Raw genomic sequence first — 18,843 nt, 5'->3', positions numbered from 1 at the left:
CTATTCGAGACACAGTCCAAACAATAAACAAAGATAAAAGTGCAAAACAAAAAACAAAGAACTGTGAGAAACTTCAGACGAAATGCTATCTATTGTTCCATCGTCATCGAGCCAAGGCATCTAGGTGACAGAACAACGCAGTAATGACAGCACATCATTGCAAAGACGAAAGGTTACCCTTGTCCTATACTATACCTTACACGCAAGCGACTCTCCGAGATAGCAGAACTGAGGCTTCGGGAAGGAATTCAAACCAATGGTGAAGCTTTCCCTTGCTCGCATGATGAATGGATAGAGTGCGTCTCAATGCTTCATGCTGATTGTATTGGCGGCTTTTGGTTCGAAGTCTCCATTGACAAGTATTGGCGCCACAAATTGTACATACTGATGCTCATGGAGGGAATGGGTTCGCGATCAACGATAGCGTAAGGAGAAGGGATAAAAGTCGTGTGTTATGGGCAGTGAAGGGCGTGTTGTTGGCAGATGCAGCCACTCGGGAGGGGCGTCGTATCCCTGTCCACCAGCTCTTTCTCGATGCAGTTAGAGTAAAACGGCAATCCACATGTTTACCAAGAATGGAATTATGCAACACATGGCATGCTGTACCAACCGGCCAATAGCAGTAGCTGTTATATCCTCAATTTCGGCAATCTGAAATCAGGGACCACGTCCATGGCGGTGTCAGTGGCAATGGCCAAGTTCTTGGAAAAATTAAAGCCTGGAAGGACACTTGATCTGGATGTCACGAGGAAACGAGAGAAGGAAAGAATTGATGATCTTGATTTGATCTATGAGAAGCGGATGTATACAGTTAAGACTCCGTCGAGGAGATGTGTGCTCCAAGATCTAAATGTTCACCCCTGCCGACCGGCCCTTCTTTCCCCAATTCTTAAATTCAACCTTTTCCATCCAGCCACCAACAGACAATGTATGCTGCTGTCAGGCCACTATGACAAAATACTATGTTATAACGAAAAGAAGTGTTGATGTTCGATCGATCTAAATGCGTGCCATGTCCGCCTTATTGGCTCGTGCTGCTCTTCTTCGATATTGTTCTCGGAATTGCATGCGTCCGATTGTGCCGTAGGCGATGGTCGCGATAAATAAAACAGTCCAGATGCCTGTGATGATGGCTCCGATCGGGAAGATCAAGATGTTCAATCCGGGCACCACAAAAGGAGAGCCTGCCGCTACTACGAGGGTTTGAATCGGTGGTTGGACTCGTGATTTTGTGGGCGTGACAACGGCGGCAAAGACGCCGGATACGAAGGTTGCTTGGTCGTTCGAGAGTGTTGTGTTCACCGTTTGACCGGTGGCTCCTTGGCCCGTCAATGTGACGGTTGGAACGAGGATCTTTTGCAGTGCGGTTCTAATTAAGTCAGCATAGAACATTGGCAATAAAAGTAATTGTACTCACGTCCCCATATTGGTAGCCAGTAGGTCCTTGTTGATTTGTCCAACAAAGGCATATGATTGAACCAGCGTAGGCGCCGTTACTCGTTTTTGTAATCTCTCCTCATCCCTCGGCCACGAGATCAACGAAGTTTCATCTTCTTGTCTTCGCTTCAACGACGATGCGTTGACAGCAGACACGGTTGCTCCGTCGTATGCCAGTCCCACTTGTACGTTCGGACTCGCGATGTTCGCGAATCCTCCAGTTGGTGCAGAGATCATGTATAATCGAAGGTCGGCCTCGAATACTCCACTTGTGTTGTCCAAGAACGGCAGATTATAGCAAACAGCCATTCCAGAAGGGTTGCTCGCAACGCCGTTCAGAGCCTCCAGCGATGCTGTGCATGCCGCTGCAGTCTGCGCATCCCATTCGGTAACGTTGACCTTTCCAGCTCCCGTTGTCGTTTGCCTCCGTTCTATCGGCTCGATGAGAGCGTCCACGACCCTTCGCATCTTTTGCTCCATCGAGTGTTCCCTCCGAACTAGCTGTGACATATCGTTGATGACTCCAGCAGAAACCACCTGGCTAACGAAAAGAAGAGAAGTTGTGAATGCCAACATGTTGGCGGTTGAAGAAGAGGTCGAGAAGGTTGTTGTATTATCTGGCCAAGTATCCGGCCGGCGGTAGTGGTATCAATGAATGAATGTTGGTCGTCCCTGCCGCAATAGGGAACGAAAGAATGATGGCCCGGCAGCAAGAGAATGGAAGAGGAAGGGGCCTGCCCAAGAATCGAAGGGAAGGCACCTGTTAATGTTTTGTTTCTAGACCCGGTCAATGAAGATGGGCGAAGATAGATACAGGAAGGAGAAGTAGGTAAGAATAGAAGCAGAAGGGAGGCATTGGCAGACGAGCCCTAACAAGAAACTTTTGGGACAGGCATCACGCGTTCATACCAAAAGTTCGAGGGCAGGAGGAGATCACATCGACCTCAAACCGAGATGTGCAGCAATGGCTGTGCTCCAGACACGGAGGAGCTAGCATTTTGGACAATTTGATACAGATCGTGGCCGGACTGGCGTGACCTTGCCCGTATCCCAGACAGACTTTGTCGGATGCACCCGCCGAATCAGGAAGACGCACAGTCCAGCTGCCGATCGCAGCAAGTTCAAGAGGGCCATTCCGCACTGAATCTCGAGGCCTCCCAGCGAGAGGGCATGAATGAAACGAGGCAATACAAGGGAAGTGGAGACCATGAGACAGTCAAGGTGCTCGGGATTTCTCGCCAAACTTCGACTAGGGCGAGTGCACAGAGAAATTCTAAATGACTGTCGCCCGGTGGGAACGTCTGGTTGGCTCATCGGAGGCTAGAGTTGCGCGGCCTTGGCGATGAAGCAGCGTCGAGCCACAGAGAGTGAGAGATGGTGTGCAGGAGGTTGTGGCAGATCAGCCAGTGCGCGAACAGTCCGAGACGGAGATGGTTGCAGAGTGAAGCTCGCCGCGTGTCAGAAATTTGGTGAGGCCAGGGGCTGACAGCCTAATGACTAAGATTCTGCACTAAGCGAGCCACTCACAGCCAGCCAGCCGAGCCGCCTATAACCTCTCCCTCGATTCTGTGACAACACCAAGATTTGGCCTCGACGATAGTGACCTCCTTACCCTCCCGTGATCGAGAAGGAACAGCTCCTTCAGATCAGATCAGCGGCGCCACGCCTTATCGCCGATGCAGGTCGTTTCGGGTCATCACGAGCTCACGGCCACGAAGCACATAGAAGCCAGTGGGTGCAAGGCATCATCACAACGAATTCTCGATTGCGAGGCCTAGGATCCTCTAAAATTGTATTCCAAAGCCATCCCATGCTCAGTGGCATTGATTTCTCCTATCTTTGGAAGGTATTTTGCGCATTGCGCAATTTGGCCCACTGAAACCCGTCTCCTGATCGCCTCTGGAGACCACCGAGTAACTTACCAAACCTCACGGGCCAAGTGGAGGTGATTCTAATTATATGTCATTGTTGAACTCGAGCATCATGGGGTATGTAAAGCAGACACCACATGCTGAAGGGAGGCTCAGTCCTTGGGTCGACATCTGTCAAATTGTCGATCCCCACGTTTGCTATGCGGTCACTTCGAAACGGTGGCCTGCTTGTTTATTCTGTGGCTTGCATCCCTCATTATCCTTTCATCGTTTTGATCTCTTTATCAAGGGGATGCCAGGATAGCATCATTGAGAAGACCAATGGCTGTATGTTTCTGTCCGGCGTATCGATCGAGGAGTCAAAGCCACGCATCCACCACCCCTGGCCTCATGCATGACCGTCCACTTGGTAGCTGCATTCGTGCTGCATTCGTGCTGTTCAAGTCTCAAAATAGACCGATGTATGAATGGGAGTATCTTCAGCACTAGCCTCAATAGATGTCTTCTCAAGCTTTTCAAGCCTTCCGGCGAGGATCTTCCCACTTTTTCAAGGCGTAGGCATTCAAGACGCAAGCCTCATCGGACCCACCATTTGTGGCTCCGAGCGCAGTCAAAATCCAGCCTTCCGCCTGATTACTCCTTAGATGGCTCCCAATGCACTCGTCATCGATGCGGAAATTGTGTTTCGAAACTCTCATCCGATCATTAAACTATTTTGTGGCTTGCATCCTCGTCACCCTTTCATCGTCTGACCATTACTACCCACAGACGCGGAGATTGGGGAAACAAGAAGCAAAGTTGTTTCTTGAGAGTGAACACTTGTTTTCAATCTGGGAGGGTTCTAGCAGAAGCCTTTTGATCCGAAAACCTTGAGTTCATTGCATCATTTCTCTCTTCATTGTATCTCCGAGCCACGACATCACAAGAACAGTCCATCACTGGTCAGCATCGACTCGATGGTTAGCTCAAAAGCCTTGTTTGCATTCGGAGAAGAAACGAGCAAACCTTTCTCGTCTAATGCTCCAAAGCAGGTATGCAAGAGTCTTTTCTCAGTTATCATCATCCAAGTCTTCCTTTGCCGAGTTTCCCATCTGCAACCAATCACCGCGACGTTCCAAACCGCCCCTACATCCCCTTCGTCAAAGCTGATTACCTACATTCACTCAAAACGGAGTTAACTGCCCCTCACTGCCTCTCACCAGCCCATGTTGATTATGCGAGTTTTCTTTTATGCTGGGATCAAAAATACCAGATGGCAATACAGATCAGAACCACTGATTGACTTCATTGATTTGTCAGCATGGATCAGTTTCTCGATGGTTTAAGGCGAGAAAGAACTCTAGCCTTCCGCATGAAGTTCCCTTTTTGGTCCAGAGTGCTATCCTAATCAGAAAACCAACCTTTCTGCTCAACGTATATACCCTTTGATGGACGCGCCAAGAGATTCTTGCGAGCTCCCGAACTCTTCCTTCGAGACTCGAGAGCTCTCTGCGGAGCTCCCCACCTCACAGCAATCTCGGCCTTCAGTTGCGATGTTCACTGTTACTTTTCTCCTTACGTGTCATTGACGGCACTCGAGAAATCTCTTCCTCCTCATTCTCAATTTCCAAAAATTTCTTAGAATCTAAAAATAGAACTACCCGCAACTTCGTCCGTTTCCGCCCTCGAACTTTTCCCAACTACCCAAAAGTCACCTCGCGAATGACATTCGAGAATTTCGTTCACGCGGATTCCTTACTTAGTATATTCTCTGCACGTGCAAACTCTAAAATCTGGAGATTCTTCTCGAAGCAAGATCTTTCTGTTCATGCACGATGACGTGATGCCGGCCGAAATTTTCAGGCCCTCATTTTTCTTACTCATCGGCTCCCGGCAACACCCAATCAAAGCCGCCAGATGGGTCGTTGCTGAAAATTTGTAATCCAACTGCGCCTTTCGAGGTGCGTAGTGTGACAAAGACGACATGGGTTTTGAGCGAAGCCGCTCACGTACGAGTAGCCTATTTACCGGATCTGGCACTCCGATGCTTGAGCCGAACGCCGTTTGTTGAATTCCGCAGTGCGGATGCGGTATGTGGGGCGTTAGCTAGGGCGCATGTGGCTGAAAAGGCTTTCAGGGCGTGTGTCACATCGGATTGACATGACATGGGCAAGGCGTGCTTTGCCGAAGCGTAGGATACTAATTACACATATTTTGAAAAGTCATCTTTCATCCCTGACTCTATGGCGACTTGAGGAGGATAAAAGGAGAGCCCTTCGCTGTCCAAAGTACAGTTCACTATTCAGAACATCATCACATAATCTTCAAATCAAAGCATCTTCACACAACTCAATCCACTCACATCAAAACCCATACAGCAAACACACACCCGCACATCACATCACTCCTCTATTCATCCTCGCTCTACACACACAAAACAACCAACCAACAAAACAAACAACACAATCGCAATGGCATCCACACTCCAAATCTCAGCTGCTCCTCAACACTCCACCTCCAGCCACAGCTCCCTCAAGAACGTCGCACAGAAAGTCATCGGTGCCGTGAAGCAGCACAACAAGGAGGTGAACGCCGCATACCAAGCATACTATGGCATGAACTACCACCCGAGCGTTGAGTACTTGAAGAAGGGTCAGGCAAGCAGGGCGCCAGTCACTGTTTCTCAGCAATAAATTGATGGGGCGATGGAAGGAAAGGGAGGGAGATTGACAGGGGATGAATTTGAAGGGGGTTTAGCGAGACGGGACATATGCATTTGGGATGGCGTTCGGGATTCTTTGAACTTTGTAGTGCGGATAAGATAGTGGCAATGGATGGTACACATTAGTCAGAATAATTTAATGTCAAATATCCTTGAGAAATTCATTCATTTTGCGTAACACTGCCCTTTTTCCACTTTCGCAATGTTTAAATCACGTGATTTGAAAGTTGTAGGTATCTGCTCACGGAGCCTTCACCACCTCGGTTCCGACTGCGTTCTGGCTTAAAACGCTTAACACGAGAGAGAGCAGAGATATTAATATAGAGGCAGAGGTTAGACGGACATTTCACAAGGGTGGTGGGCTCCTTACCTCCATACAGGGTTCCACGCTCGGTTTCTACCTCGTAGTCTGATCCAAACATGGTAAGCAACAGACTGTGGAAGTGATTGTAAACGAGGTTTGGTGGAGTCGCGCTCTTCTTCCAGCTGTGGCTTTGACGCCACCAATATTCAGCGAGGGGTTCAGCGGCTGCTTTAGGGGTAGGCTCGCTAAGACAATTTTAAGCGAGGGCTACGGGGGAAAATATGGCAGGTTTGTTCGAGCCCACTCTGACTCCAAAATTGAGCCAATAGGTCTCCAATGTTAAAAAAAATACTATGAGGTGTCTTCTTCTCCCAAATACAAGAGTTTGAGCCTTCAAAACGGCTTTTCTGCTAGGACATCTCACTGTCTCCTGCGTGAGTTTCCCGCATTTTGTGGCTTATGTACCAAAATGTTTAATTCGATAGATAGTATGAGATATTCGTTCTGTAATATAGTCTGCCCGTCTTCACGTTGGCCTTGATCTAAGAGTAATGAAGTTTCTTAGGTTTTTTAAGTTGCAATTTTGGTTTCAAGGTTAATGCTGGGCAAAACAGCTACACTTCGCTCCGTGGCCTTGTAGCAAGACGACACCCATAATTTCCCTTCGTCTACCGTCAACTGTTCCCTCCATCACCACAAACATTTATATGACAGTGTCCACACAAACTGTCGGCCTCTCCCAAGACATCCCGACAGCCCCACTCCTCCTTGACAGCTCTCGAATCAATACATCGTCAACCTCTGGCGGTTGGAAATAGGGAGATATTAGATTGTTGGATGTATGCTGTCGGGGTAGGGAAAGTTGCTCTGAGTTGAGCTTCGATGTTGGTGTTTGATCTGGACAGGGGGTGGCGGAGGCCGGCAGGCGAGGTGTGGGTCATGTGGCTGTGTTAAGCCTGAGCTGAAGGTGTTGGTAAGTCGGCGGTTAATGGTTGGAGAGTGCTAAGGAGCTCATGAAACGCGGTGAACAAGATTTAAATCGAGAGATCTCTCAACTTTGGTCTCCTACAGGCTAGAATGAGGACCTTTTTGGTTCTCTGTGTGGGTGCGCATTAATAAGCGAGTTTGGTTTGCAACCTTTCAAATGGGGATTGTTGTTACTTACTGTTTTTTACTTTTCTTTTACTTGAAATTATACTTCGCTAACTAGAAAGAGCAAATTCGAGAAAGTGCAGTTAATTTTACCAGTTCCGTGTTGCTTGATATTATGCGAAAGATTTCACACGCAACACTCATCCCTCAATACTCAATCCTCCTTCCTCTTCAAAGTCTTCACCTCAAGCCTGCTTTCTGAGAAGTAACAAAGCACTGGCAGAAGACAAAAGCCAAAGTTCAGCAAGACCAGCCAGAGAAGCATCAGAAATGTCTTCATCTTTATCATTCCCCGTGCCACAAACCCGGTATGGAACCCGGCCAAAAGCACCCAAGTGATAACAACGCCCGTGTCAACAAAAGTAAACTCAGTTGTCAGTCAGCACAATATCTTGTCACATACCTCCGTGCTGCTTTGAACTAATAACACTCCTCAAGCCAACCAACCTCACAAGGAATGGCGCGATCCCAATCCCCAAAAATATTGTCCCGACGTTCGGTAACTCCTCGTTATTTTTGCCACTTCTGGGCGATCCACTCCAGCTGTAAAGGAGAAACCCAGAGAAAACAGAGCTGCTGGTACTCCCAACACTAACTGGAATGTGACTCCAAGAATCTAGTTAACAAGTCCTCTTGTCAGCCCGCGGAATTCACCGTAAAACATTTTCTGTCTGTCCGTTCCCATCCTCATTTCCTGTTGCTCTTTTTCTTGTAAGCGGAAGTAAAATCACATCTCCCGAATTGAGATTAAGGTACTGCGAAAAAAACTACATCCAAATCTCAGGCCTGAAGATGCCACAATAGGCTGCTATTGAAAACGTTGTACATCGACACCGGTGGCGTATTTCCACTCTTTCACCAGCTCTTTGGCTTCGGCGTCCGAAATTGAATGGTTCTGGATCCGGATGGCCGAGAAATAGGTTCATGCTTCGTTGGGCGCAGTGTGTCAAAAAAGTAATCAAGGTATTCCGAATATTCATGAATATTCATGATTAGCTTGAATAGAATATAATTACCGCAATGCTTAAATAATTTGATTAGATTAGAATATATAATCATGAATATTCATGAATACTTTGATTACTCTGCACGTGACCATTGCACGTGATACGCTAGCCTAATTAAGTAGAGATCCCACTCTAGTGTCTCCTTAGCGCCACCTCGCTGTCTAATTAGTGGGTCGAAAGCCTTGCAAAGACGATGCTAGATCGGGAGCCATACCTAATTAGGTTAGTATATCACGTGAGACAGTCACGTGTATAGTAATCAAAGTATTCATGAATATTCATGATTACCTCAATTAGAATCTGATTAGAATATAATTAGTGGGTATTTTTGATGAATAAATTAGATTACTAGCCAGTATTCTAATCTAATCTATTCATTTGACACACTGGTTGGGCGTTGCAGTGGGATAGGTAATTTGAGTATACGTCATAGTTGAGGAATTGGTTGTGTGAACTAAAGGAAGAGTGGTAGTTGTTGTAGGGCGTTCTAGGAAGGAGAATATATTGAGGTGCGACATGAAGTAAGAGGCACCACATCTTGCAAGGGGTGGCGGAGGGGTGAGTGTGCCTAGGTCCAGGCCAATTAGAAACTCTAAGAATGTGTGGGGCTGACTTGAGCATACTGAGAATTGCGAACAGAGAGGTATGAGCGAAGTCTACAAGAAACTACTTGGATATCACGTGACCAATGAAGAAAAGGGGGACATCCGCCACACTCCCTCACCTCCCATGTCTAGTATCGAATCAAGCTCAGCAGAATGCAAACAGTGAGCTCAAATCATAGGACTAATGATATAATCTCTTCTTTCTATTGAATTAAGCATCAGGGTATATAACGAAAAAAAATTGAAATCTTACCCATGCACCACAACGCTATGCTCACATCAACGCACGCACAAATGCTATTACCCAAGGCGCCCTCGCTCGAACAAACAAACTTGACTGAACCAGCAACCACGTAATAACCAATCCACCCCAAACACCAACAATAATGCCCAAGCCGCCCACTAACCTCATATCAACAATCAAACTAATCAACCACCCTCTCAGCTCCGGGCTTAGGAAAAGCCAGCTATAACTCGGGATAGCGTTATTACTCTGCGCTGGTTGTTGGCATGGTTGATGCTCCAATGCTTCAGCGAGTTTCCACGCAACTCGGTTGTTGATCTTCTCCCAAGTTGCATCCTCGGCCATCTTCCGCGACTCCATCGCCATCTGCTCTCGAAGTTGGGCGTCGTTGCCTAATTTCAGGACTTTCTCGACGAAAGTTTCCAGGTCTTGGGGTGCGACTAGGTATCCAGATTTCCCGTCCGCGACTATCTCACTTGGGCCTCCTTCGTCTCGAGCGATGACCGGGACGCCGCTCGCCATCGATTCCAATACAACCAAGCCGAAGGTCTCTGTGATCGAGCAGTGAAGGAATAGATCGCCGACGGCATACGCTCTCGCCAACTCCTCGCCCTTCAGCATCCCGGTGAACGTCACCTTCCCCTCGTCGTTCAGGTGCCCGAACATATCCTTGATCTTCTTTACCACCTCCAGATTCTTGTTCCCTCCTACAACGAGAAGCTTGAATGCGAAGCCCCGCTCATCCAACTTCTTGACCACTTCACTCAAGAACTCGAAGCCTTTCTCCGGCGCCAAGCGGGAGACACAGGTCAGAATCAGCTCTCCGTTCGGCGCCAGCTGTTTCCTCATACTCTCCGTTCTCTTCGCAGGGTTGAACATCTCGCAGTTCACACCTCTTCTGAGATTCATCATTTTCCCATCTTGAACGCCAGCCTTCTCAAGATATTTCCGGACGAATAGCGAGGGATAGAAGACCGTCCGCACCGAGGGATGGCGGAACAAATATCCTTGAACAGAGCGGAAAACCCATACCGCCCAATGATCCAGCGGGCGAGGAAAGAGAATCTCACAATATCCACTCAAATCCGTCTGAAAATTAAGCAACACCGGTACAGGATTCTGCTGCTGTCTCAACTGCAACAGGACCTGAAATCCCAAACTCGCCGGACTCGCAAGATATATGAGATCTGGTGGGCCTTGAAAAGTCCTTGCGTACAGTTGAGAGAGGCGGACGGGGTAAACGACAGAGAGTTCGGGGTTGTAAGGCAGAGGATAGCCTTGAAGGCGGACTTCAATGTGATCTGGGTTTGTGTTTGTGGTGCCGACGTGCGTCGAATCAGAGCCGGTGCTGATCTCCGGCGCGACGACAGCGACGTCCACGCCCTTGCTGCGCAGGTAGGTGACGAGATTGAGAGTTGTTCTGCTAACGCCGTTGACTGGGCCAAAGGACTCTGTTGCGAGGAGCAGTTTTTTGCCTTTGAGGATGGAGGGGAATTCGAGGGGGCTGGAGGTGTTTTCTCCTGGCGAGATTTCCATGTTATGGGCAGAGCGTAAACACAATGCAGGGCAACAGAGGGGCAGTAGAGGGGTAGCCCCTCATTGATTCCGGCGATAAGAGGGCCTTTTGGCCCTTTATCGCGACAGACTCTCCATTTATCGGAGGCTGCGTGACTCGCCCCCATTTGCCAGCGTGCCATTGCCATGGAGCTGCCAGGGATGACCAGTGCCCCTCCCCCCCCACCAAGACATCCGAGCCAGGCGATGGCCTGCTCCGCGTCTCGTTGAGAATACAGGCCTGCGATTGGTGGCCTCCCGTACAAACCCACAGCCGTGTTCCAGCGCGAGTGCAGCGTGGTCCCCTCACGAACCCACGTGGGGCAAATCAGTGGCCGCGAGGCTGACGGACGAATTCTCCTCTCACCAACACCAGCGACATCTCCGCTCCCCCACCACACTTCTCTTCACCATCGCCGTCGCCGTCGCCGTCGCCGTCGCAATCTGTCTGCCACAGCCTTGGCCAACGTGTGCCATTCTACTGGCCCCCAGCTGACATCTACATGCTCAAAACACCTGGTGCACACTGCACAGGCTACCTACACCTCGGCATTCTTCGGCCTTGTGATGCGGATCATCCTGCTCAGCTGCTGCTGGCTGGAGGGCCAGGCCAGGAGGAGAAGAGGGACATGGCTTGCGGTCACCACTCGTCGGTGGTATGTCGCTACAGCCGCTGACTCCATTTTCCGTTCTTCCGTAGACCTGTGCTGCATCGGTGAGTGAGATCTTTATTTTGCTGCAGACTTCTAGTTTCACTTTCATCCTCTTTGTTGTTGCGTCAAGACACACTTCACTTCAGTACCTTCCTCGTCACGGCGCGTTCCTGCCGCGAGCAAACGGCTGCAACACACCAACGGAAAATGATCTAGACGGGCACTCCTTCGCGTGATTCTCACCTGCTGGATCATTTCGCCACGCGTCTCAATCCCGTGAAGTCTTCGGAGCTTCATGGGCTCCAGGTTTCAAGGTCAGGGCCTGCAATCTTCCGCTGCTGGTGTTTACGGCTGACAAAGGCAAAAGAAGCAGTACATACCTCAATTCTCCCAAAATCTCTTGCGTGACGGCCGCATAACACCTGCAAAAATGTACAGACATCCCTCAATACCTTCGTCGAATATCGACGCGTCTGAGGATGGCCTCCTCGATATCTCGACTGCGCCTACGACTCCGGATGGCAGCTTGACTTTCAGCCCTGTCTTGCAGGCGTTGAAGCTGCAGGATGCGTTGGAAGATGCTGCTTCGGGGCGGGGCAAGCAAAGAACGAGCAGTACATCTCTGGATGCAGCGATGAGGGCGAGCGGAGCCGGGGTGAATAATATCTGCTGTGTTGGGGCGGGATATGTTGGTGAGTTTATACATGATTTTGACATACCATTTTGCGACCTGGCGGGCACGTTAAACTATTTTCCTGCTAACCACTTCAATAGGTGGTCCTACAGCAGCCGTAATGGCCTTCCAAAACCCCCATATCAATGTCACAGTCGTGGACCGAGATCCAGTCCGAATCAAGCAGTGGAAGACGAAGCACCTCCCAATCTACGAACCAGGCCTGTACGAAATCCTCAGAATCGCGCGAGATGGCTCGAAAGCATGCTCCTTTTACAATGAAGCCACACGTTCCGATTCCCTAGACAGCATGTCCTCTGCGAGCTCCTCCACTTCAGAATGCGAAAGTCAATGCGGAGACCACAGAGACGAAATCGCAATCCAAGCACGTGTACCGAACCTCTTCTTCTCTACCGAGATCTCGAAAACAATCAGCGAGGCAGATATCGTACTCATTGCTGTCAATACACCTACAAAAACGCGGGGAATGGGTTCCGGGAAGGCAACAGATCTTACAGCTCTGGAAGCCGTGACGAGAGAAATAGCCATCCACGCCAAGCCCGGGGCAATCCTCGTAGAAAAGAGTACAGTACCTTGTAGAACGGCAGAGCTCATCCAAGACACAGTAAGCCCTTTCCCCCCATCTCAAGAACCTGCCTAATAATGTACAGCTCAAAGTCCACCGCCCAACCCAATCCTTCGAAGTCCTCTCCAATCCCGAGTTCCTAGCCGCAGGCACAGCAATTACCGACCTACTCTCCCCGGACCGCGTAATAATCGGCTCCTCATCCACCTCTGCCGGCCGCCGCGCAGCCGAGACTCTAGCTTCCGTGTATGGCTCCTGGGTACCGAGAAACCGGATAGTAACAATGAACACCTGGTCCTCGGAACTCTCGAAACTCGTCGCAAATGCCATGCTCGCCCAGCGCATCTCATCAATAAACTCAATCTCTGCCATCTGCGAAGCGACAGGGGCCGATATCTCCGAGGTCGCGCAGAGCGTTGGCATGGATCCGCGGATCGGGGACAAGTACCTGAAAGCCGGGATCGGGTTTGGCGGAAGCTGTTTTCGGAAAGATGTCCTGAGTCTGGTGTACCTTGCAGAAAGCCTAGGATTGCACGAAGTGGCAGAATACTGGACTGGTGTCCTGAGCGTCAATGTCTGGCAACGCGAGCGCTTTGTACGGAGAGCGGTTCGCTGTCTAAACAACACTATCGTTGGCAAGAAATTGGCAATCCTCGGCTACGCATTCAAGAAAGACACAAACGATACCCGCGAAAGTCCCGCTTTAGAATGTATCAAGATTCTTCTCGAAGACTGTCCCCGCGAACTCGCTGTCTTTGACCCCTGCTGCGACCCCGCTACCGTCAAAGCCGAGATCGGTAAACTGGTAGGGAAGGAGGTGCTAAAGGAAAATGGTGGCAGTATTGAGGTCTACGCTGATGCATACGCCGCGTGTGCAGATGCTCATGCCGTGCTGATCATGACGGAGTGCGATGAGTTTAAAACCTCGCCTTCATCCTCGAACTCATCACCAACCCTCGTCCCTAAATCAAAACCCGCGTCGAAGAAAGGACCAGTTGACCCACGGCCCTTCGCCCGTCTCGAACCCACGGAATCCGAGATCCTCCAACTTCAAAAATTCCTCACCTCCACCTTTGCGGTCGACGACCCATTGCAAAGATTTGAGACTGAGCAAGAATGTGGAGAGGAATGCAAACTGTGTGCTGGGGAATTGGGAGATGAGCTGGAGAAGACTGTTGTGCTGAGTAAAGAGGGAAATATGAAGGATAAGCTGGATTGGGCGCGGATCGCGTATCATTTGCAGAAGCCGAAGTGGGTTTTTGACGGAAGGGGGGTGGTGGATGCGGATGAGATGCGGGGCTTGGGTGTTAGGGCTGAAGGGATTGGCAGGGTGGGATGGAGAGGCAGACGTTGATGTGGAGGAGAAGGTTTCCTTTTGTTTTTCATTGCGTTGCATGGACGAGGGAGATGTGTGCATATAGATTTTTGTCTTTCAAAGGAATGCCTAGGAGAGAGTGAGTGAGAGAGAAATGGGATGGCTAGGTGCTGCATTTGTTTGATACCCGTAATACACACATATTTCATTATCAAACATTCTACTGCGATGTGAGTTTTGAGAGAGGGGATGGGGGGAACTGGGGCAGAGTTCAAGGCTCTTCAAGCGAAACTTTTACGGGTAAAAACTGGCACTGATGTGACAGCGCAGCATATCTCAACAAAAATGTAAGCATCACGATCCTGAATAAAGGTGGGAAATTGAGTGATATGAAAACAGCAATGTGGCATGCATCATACAAGTTATTTAGATTGTTCCACGGAACTGTCACTTGGCGTGAAAGCCAAGAAATTAAGGACGCCAAAGTTGTACTGTAGTCTCCACCTTCGATTCCTACTTACGAATATGAAATTCAGCTATATCGAACCTCATTTCCGACCAGGTATTCCCAGATTAAAGCTAGAATCCTTGCTCACGACTCCAGTAGATGAACCCCTCAACTGAGACAATCTTGCACGGCTCTCTTCATTTCCTTCCCTCTTGGTGTCATCCACGAAGATCTTAAACTGTTTTGACATCACTACAACGCTCTGGATGTGATGTGCTCGTAGAATAATTTCCTTCATCTTCTCGCCGTCTTTCTTCGTACCATTCTTCTCATATGACGCAAGTGCAAGCGCCGTTTGGAAAGCTTTGGAAGGGGTGCATTAGCAATAGAGTGGGGTTTAATTAAGAAGACTAACCATTGCGAATTTCTCTCCCATTCCATTGTATCTCTATTATGTCGCGTTGTATCTCGTTATTTTTCCGCCAGGCACCCGAGATGTAAAGTTCTGCATCGGGATGGACTGATATGGCAGGCTCTACTTTCTCACTTTTGAGCCTCTCGAAATGGTTTGACCAGATTTTCTCTCTGTCTTCGTCCGCCAAAGCCTTGTATAGAAGACCCACATGGATGCGGGAGAGGAAAGCATCATCGAAGGTGCCAACTCGGTTTGTGGTGAGGAACATAATACCTTGAAACTGCTCAAGTTCGCGAAGAAAAACCGACACGAGAGCGTTTCTTTTCACCTCGCCTTTCTGTCTTGATTCTAAATAGACATCGGCTTCATCCAGGAGCACCTGTAACAAGTGTCAGATCTTTGACGGATCCTGTGCGGTCTTATCGGGACGAACCACACCATTCCAAATTTCTCCCCATGACATGTACTTTTTAAGCTTCCTTTCTACGGCAACTACATCTGTCCCAAGGTCACCGCAAGTCAGGGCTATCAGCGGCCGTTTCATGAGTTCCGCTACACACTCTACAATCACAATAACATGTTAGACACTTCCTACTAGTGGAAATCGGATTTGAAACTCACCAGCGGTTGCAGTTTTGCCTACACCTGGCGCGCCATGGAGAAGAAGAATTTGGCCATTTCCCTTCCCCTCCACAAAATCCGCATTAAAAGAACACCTAGCCCGCTGCAATGATCTCCATGCAAGAGCCTGGACAGTGCTTTTGATCTCCGGGGATAAGACCAGCGAGTCCAGCACGCTTTCATTAAATTGGACGTCGTGAAGATCAGAAACATGGACACACTCCCATTTCCTATCTGATAGCAGCCAGACTTGGACCAAGACAAAGCACAGACGATAGAATAGATCGTCTTCTGGAGGCGGTGAGTCATCGGGGTCGATATTGTCGAATCGTATCCAGTCTCTACCTTTTCTCTGGCGAGGCTTCTTGCCACAGTGCACGCAGCGGCAGCCTGTTCTTGCAGTGGTATCGTCTTCATTGTCGTTCTCACCACTGTCATTCTTGTCGCCGACGTTGTTAGCCATCATTTTAGGCTTTGATGATGCCTCGTCCGCGTCTTGGTAATACTGGTTGAGATCGACAACAACTCGGCCATGAACCATGGATTTCTGTCCTGCCTTCCCTACCCCTACCAACGGTCTACCCCGCAGCATTCTGTAATGGCCCCCACTTTTACACAACTCGAAGAACGCCTTTCCACTCTGCAAGAATTGTTCCTTCCTAGAGAGGGCACCGTCCTTCTTTGGATCGTCTTTGTGGAATTTAGCGGGGTACATCTTCAATTCTCGGATCGGCTTTTCGCCATCGAATGGCTGAAAAAGGTGACTATATGCAACCCTCCCAATCACTTCACAGTCATAATCTATGCCCCAGTTGCTCACCTTCAGCGGAGTAGCTCGAGTATCTGCAGAAACTCCACCAGTGAGCTTTTCCACAATGAACGAAGAGACGAGTTTTTCCGAACTGCCCCATTTCCAGTAGACTTCTTCTCCGGGTTTGAAAAGAAGCCATAGATATGGAAAGGTACAGACTGGGGGGTCCCTCTGGTGCCGCATGTGCTCTTCCTTGAGCTTTTCGCCGAAGGTAACTCTGAGATATCTCAGCAACTCCTCGATGTGCTCTTTGCATTTGTTCTGATACTCCGGGGGATGATCTGCCGGCTGATTATCCTTATAATGCTCGAGTTCGTCCATGTGGTGGATCAGCTCTTTGTATGGCTCGTTGAATTCCACGGCGTGGGAGAGGAGTTGCAGCCCCGGGTAGTATTCCACAACTGCCCTTAAGGCATTCATGAGATGCTCGGAAAGAATTTTGAGGGACCAAGTGGTGTTGCTCTCAGGTGAGACATCAAAATCTTTTAGCTTCAGCTTGACATCCTCCGTGTCTTGGCTTTTATCCTTCGGTCCCTCAGATTTATCCTTACTCGCAAGGTTTGAATTCGTATCGGTAGCTCCATCCTTCCTGTCCGTAGCAGAACCATCATCTTTCTCTGTAGAAGAACCGTCCTTTGATGTCTTTTTGGTGTCTTTGGAGGTTTTTGCAAAAACCTTGACTCTCTTGATAAGTTCGAAGACGGGGGCATCCTCCCCTTGGTCAGAACTGTCTAGCGGAGGCGCCGTACCCTGTTTGACTGCTATCACAGTCCCTGTGTTGTCTGTGTATTCGACGCGGAAGATGTGTTTGCTTGTATTTTCCGACTTCTTCTGATCGGATTTAACAGGGTTCGGCGGCAATGTTGGTGGCTCTGGGATATCGGTGTCTGATCTTGCGCTCTTCTCGTGGCTTTCCTCTTGAGTTTCTGGAGATGGGATAAACTTATCGTACTCGGCCAAGTGTGTGTTGTCGGTCCCGATAATAAGACGGTTTGGAGTTTCGAGAGCCATTGTGTACAAGCTGGTTACTGCTTTAAGAAAACATTAGTTCTGCATCAGATACAGGACTTTTCAGCAGTATTCTAGGAATAATTCCTAGCATGTCACAACTAGCAAGACATTCGGAGCATAATGGCCTTAAATGTACCGCGACTTACTAGCCACTCCGGCGGAAGAACCTTTTGGTGTGCCAAAGCTCATCAGCCATTCGGAAGAAATTATCCTCGAAAGTATCTCAAAGCCTAGACGCTGTATGCGTAGACTTTCTGAACGTGCCAGTACCTCCCGGGACACTGCGAAGAAATAGGCCCTGCATCTTCCACCGCTGGCAAGAAATTCATGTCGGGGAGAAGAAGAAAGCTCACAAACCAAAATTGACAACTTTTACTTTCAATCTCGCCAGACTGATACTTACAGATGCTAAGATCTGAGATTTGCTCAGAGATTTGACTTTGCTGTCGTTTGGTCGATCCGCAGGTATGGGAAAGGTAAGGTTTTATGTTGTTGTCTTCCTGTCTGAGATGCGAAGAGTCGTAGCCTTCCTTTTTTTATTTTAGTTTGGAACCACACCGTCACCCTCCTCATTACATAAGGCTGGCTTATTGGGTCGCACGACCGCCATGCTGATAACGCGAAGGCAGGTAATATGCAGCCGAATCCCATTTGAGGAAGGCCCGGCTTAGCCGGCTGGATATTGAGTGGGGCGGTGATTTCACAACGTAAAGTCAGCATTTTGAATCGAAACCCGCCAATTACTGAACTGGTGGTGGCGCCCAATGTTCTTTCTGTGTAGCCATAGCTGAAATTGCTGCCTGTTTGCGGGCCAATGCATGTCAAGTGTGGCTGCATTTGCTATGAATGCTGCGAATCAGAATTCGAAGGATGAAGAGGGTGTTCAACTTGCATGAGGTATTTATGAAACGCAATGTAACCCCGCAGCCTTGGCCCCCCAGGTCCTACACGGTGAGGCTGTTCGGCCTTAAAAGAGAGGTGCTCGAGGTACTGGATTCTTGATAGAGTCGGGTACATTGAGCCTTATTTGGTTGGGGCTAGACTACCAAGTCGGCAAAACAACTTCCCACTAGCTCCAAAGAAGATAATTTGGCACGGAAACGGACATTATGGAACCTCAAATGATTGAAGGAGACGATAGGAAGGAGTTGGTTCGCAACTTCAGCAATAAGTGGTATCAGGAGGAGCCATACAACAGCCTTGCTCTTGGTGTGGCCGTAGCTGCAAACAGCCCTGCGACTCAGGCGAATCCAGAGGAAACCTTCAAGCATCTCTATCAAGTCGACGCAGATGGTGATGAATTATTGTTAGTAGGATTTCGTTAGCACTGGTATTTTTTCGTTAATGAAACAACAGAGATGGCGCGACGATCAATCTTGAGAAATCTAGCAAGATCTTGAAAGCGAGCTGGGATCACTACTTGGAAGAAAAAGGG

At 48.9% G+C, this 18,843-nt stretch overlaps 5 protein-coding genes across 5 annotated transcripts; 2 read left to right on the top strand and 3 right to left on the bottom strand.

The window, feature by feature from the left end:
* Positions 1 to 999: 999 nt before the first annotated feature.
* On the bottom strand, positions 1,000 to 1,917 carry K444DRAFT_520630 (uncharacterized protein; the record flags this gene model as incomplete). Its single annotated transcript, XM_024874059.1, has 2 exons — positions 1,000 to 1,369; positions 1,418 to 1,917. The coding sequence occupies 2 exons, from the start codon at positions 1,915 to 1,917 to the stop codon at positions 1,000 to 1,002; spliced, it is 870 nt and encodes a 289-aa protein (XP_024741495.1).
* A 1,702-nt stretch (positions 1,918 to 3,619) lies between these two features.
* K444DRAFT_288837 (uncharacterized protein) lies at positions 3,620 to 4,193 on the top strand. The gene has a single exon (XM_024871636.1). The coding sequence runs from the start codon at positions 3,703 to 3,705 to the stop codon at positions 4,015 to 4,017; it is 315 nt and encodes a 104-aa protein (XP_024741494.1). The 5' UTR covers positions 3,620 to 3,702; the 3' UTR covers positions 4,018 to 4,193.
* Positions 4,194 to 9,447: 5,254 nt separating this feature from the next.
* K444DRAFT_497830 (glycosyltransferase family 4 protein) lies at positions 9,448 to 10,815 on the bottom strand (the record flags this gene model as incomplete). The annotated part of the gene is made up of 1 exon (XM_024873308.1): positions 9,448 to 10,815. A coding segment is annotated over one exon (1,368 nt), but the record flags the coding sequence as incomplete, so codon positions are not given.
* A 1,143-nt stretch (positions 10,816 to 11,958) lies between these two features.
* K444DRAFT_520680 (nucleotide sugar dehydrogenase) lies at positions 11,959 to 14,141 on the top strand (the record flags this gene model as incomplete). The annotated part of the gene is made up of 3 exons (XM_024874063.1): positions 11,959 to 12,220; positions 12,303 to 12,826; positions 12,873 to 14,141. 3 exons carry the CDS (start codon positions 11,959 to 11,961, stop codon positions 14,139 to 14,141), a joined length of 2,055 nt encoding a protein of 684 aa, XP_024741492.1.
* Positions 14,142 to 14,507: 366 nt separating this feature from the next.
* K444DRAFT_608945 (P-loop containing nucleoside triphosphate hydrolase protein) lies at positions 14,508 to 17,897 on the bottom strand. Its single transcript, XM_024879482.1, has 5 exons — positions 17,812 to 17,897; positions 15,587 to 17,428; positions 15,399 to 15,526; positions 14,966 to 15,344; positions 14,508 to 14,913 (listed from the first exon to the last, which is right to left on the bottom strand). The coding sequence occupies exons 2-5, from the start codon at positions 17,406 to 17,408 to the stop codon at positions 14,651 to 14,653; spliced, it is 2,592 nt and encodes an 863-aa protein (XP_024741491.1). The 5' UTR covers positions 17,409 to 17,428; positions 17,812 to 17,897; the 3' UTR covers positions 14,508 to 14,650.
* Positions 17,898 to 18,843: the final 946 nt, after the last annotated feature.

The sequence above is a fragment of the Hyaloscypha bicolor genome (assembly GCF_002865645.1).
Source record: "Hyaloscypha bicolor E unplaced genomic scaffold K444scaffold_19, whole genome shotgun sequence".
NCBI lineage: Eukaryota > Fungi > Ascomycota > Leotiomycetes > Helotiales > Hyaloscyphaceae > Hyaloscypha > Hyaloscypha bicolor.
The sequence above is the reverse complement of the archived record's forward strand: the minus strand, read 5'-3'. Positions and strand labels throughout refer to the sequence as shown.

Coding starts and splice junctions, on each gene's coding strand:
- K444DRAFT_608945 (XM_024879482.1), bottom strand. CDS start 17,408: ATGGCTCTCGAAACTCCAAACCGTCTTATTATCGGGACCGACAACACA. Junction 15,345..15,398: donor GAGAAATTTGGAATGGTGTG/GTTCGTCCCGAT, acceptor CACTTGTTACAG/GTGCTCCTGGATGAAGCCGA. Junction 14,914..14,965: donor TGGGAGAGAAATTCGCAATG/GTTAGTCTTCTT, acceptor CCCCTTCCAAAG/CTTTCCAAACGGCGCTTGCA.
- K444DRAFT_288837 (XM_024871636.1), top strand. CDS start 3,703: ATGACCGTCCACTTGGTAGCTGCATTCGTGCTGCATTCGTGCTGTTCA.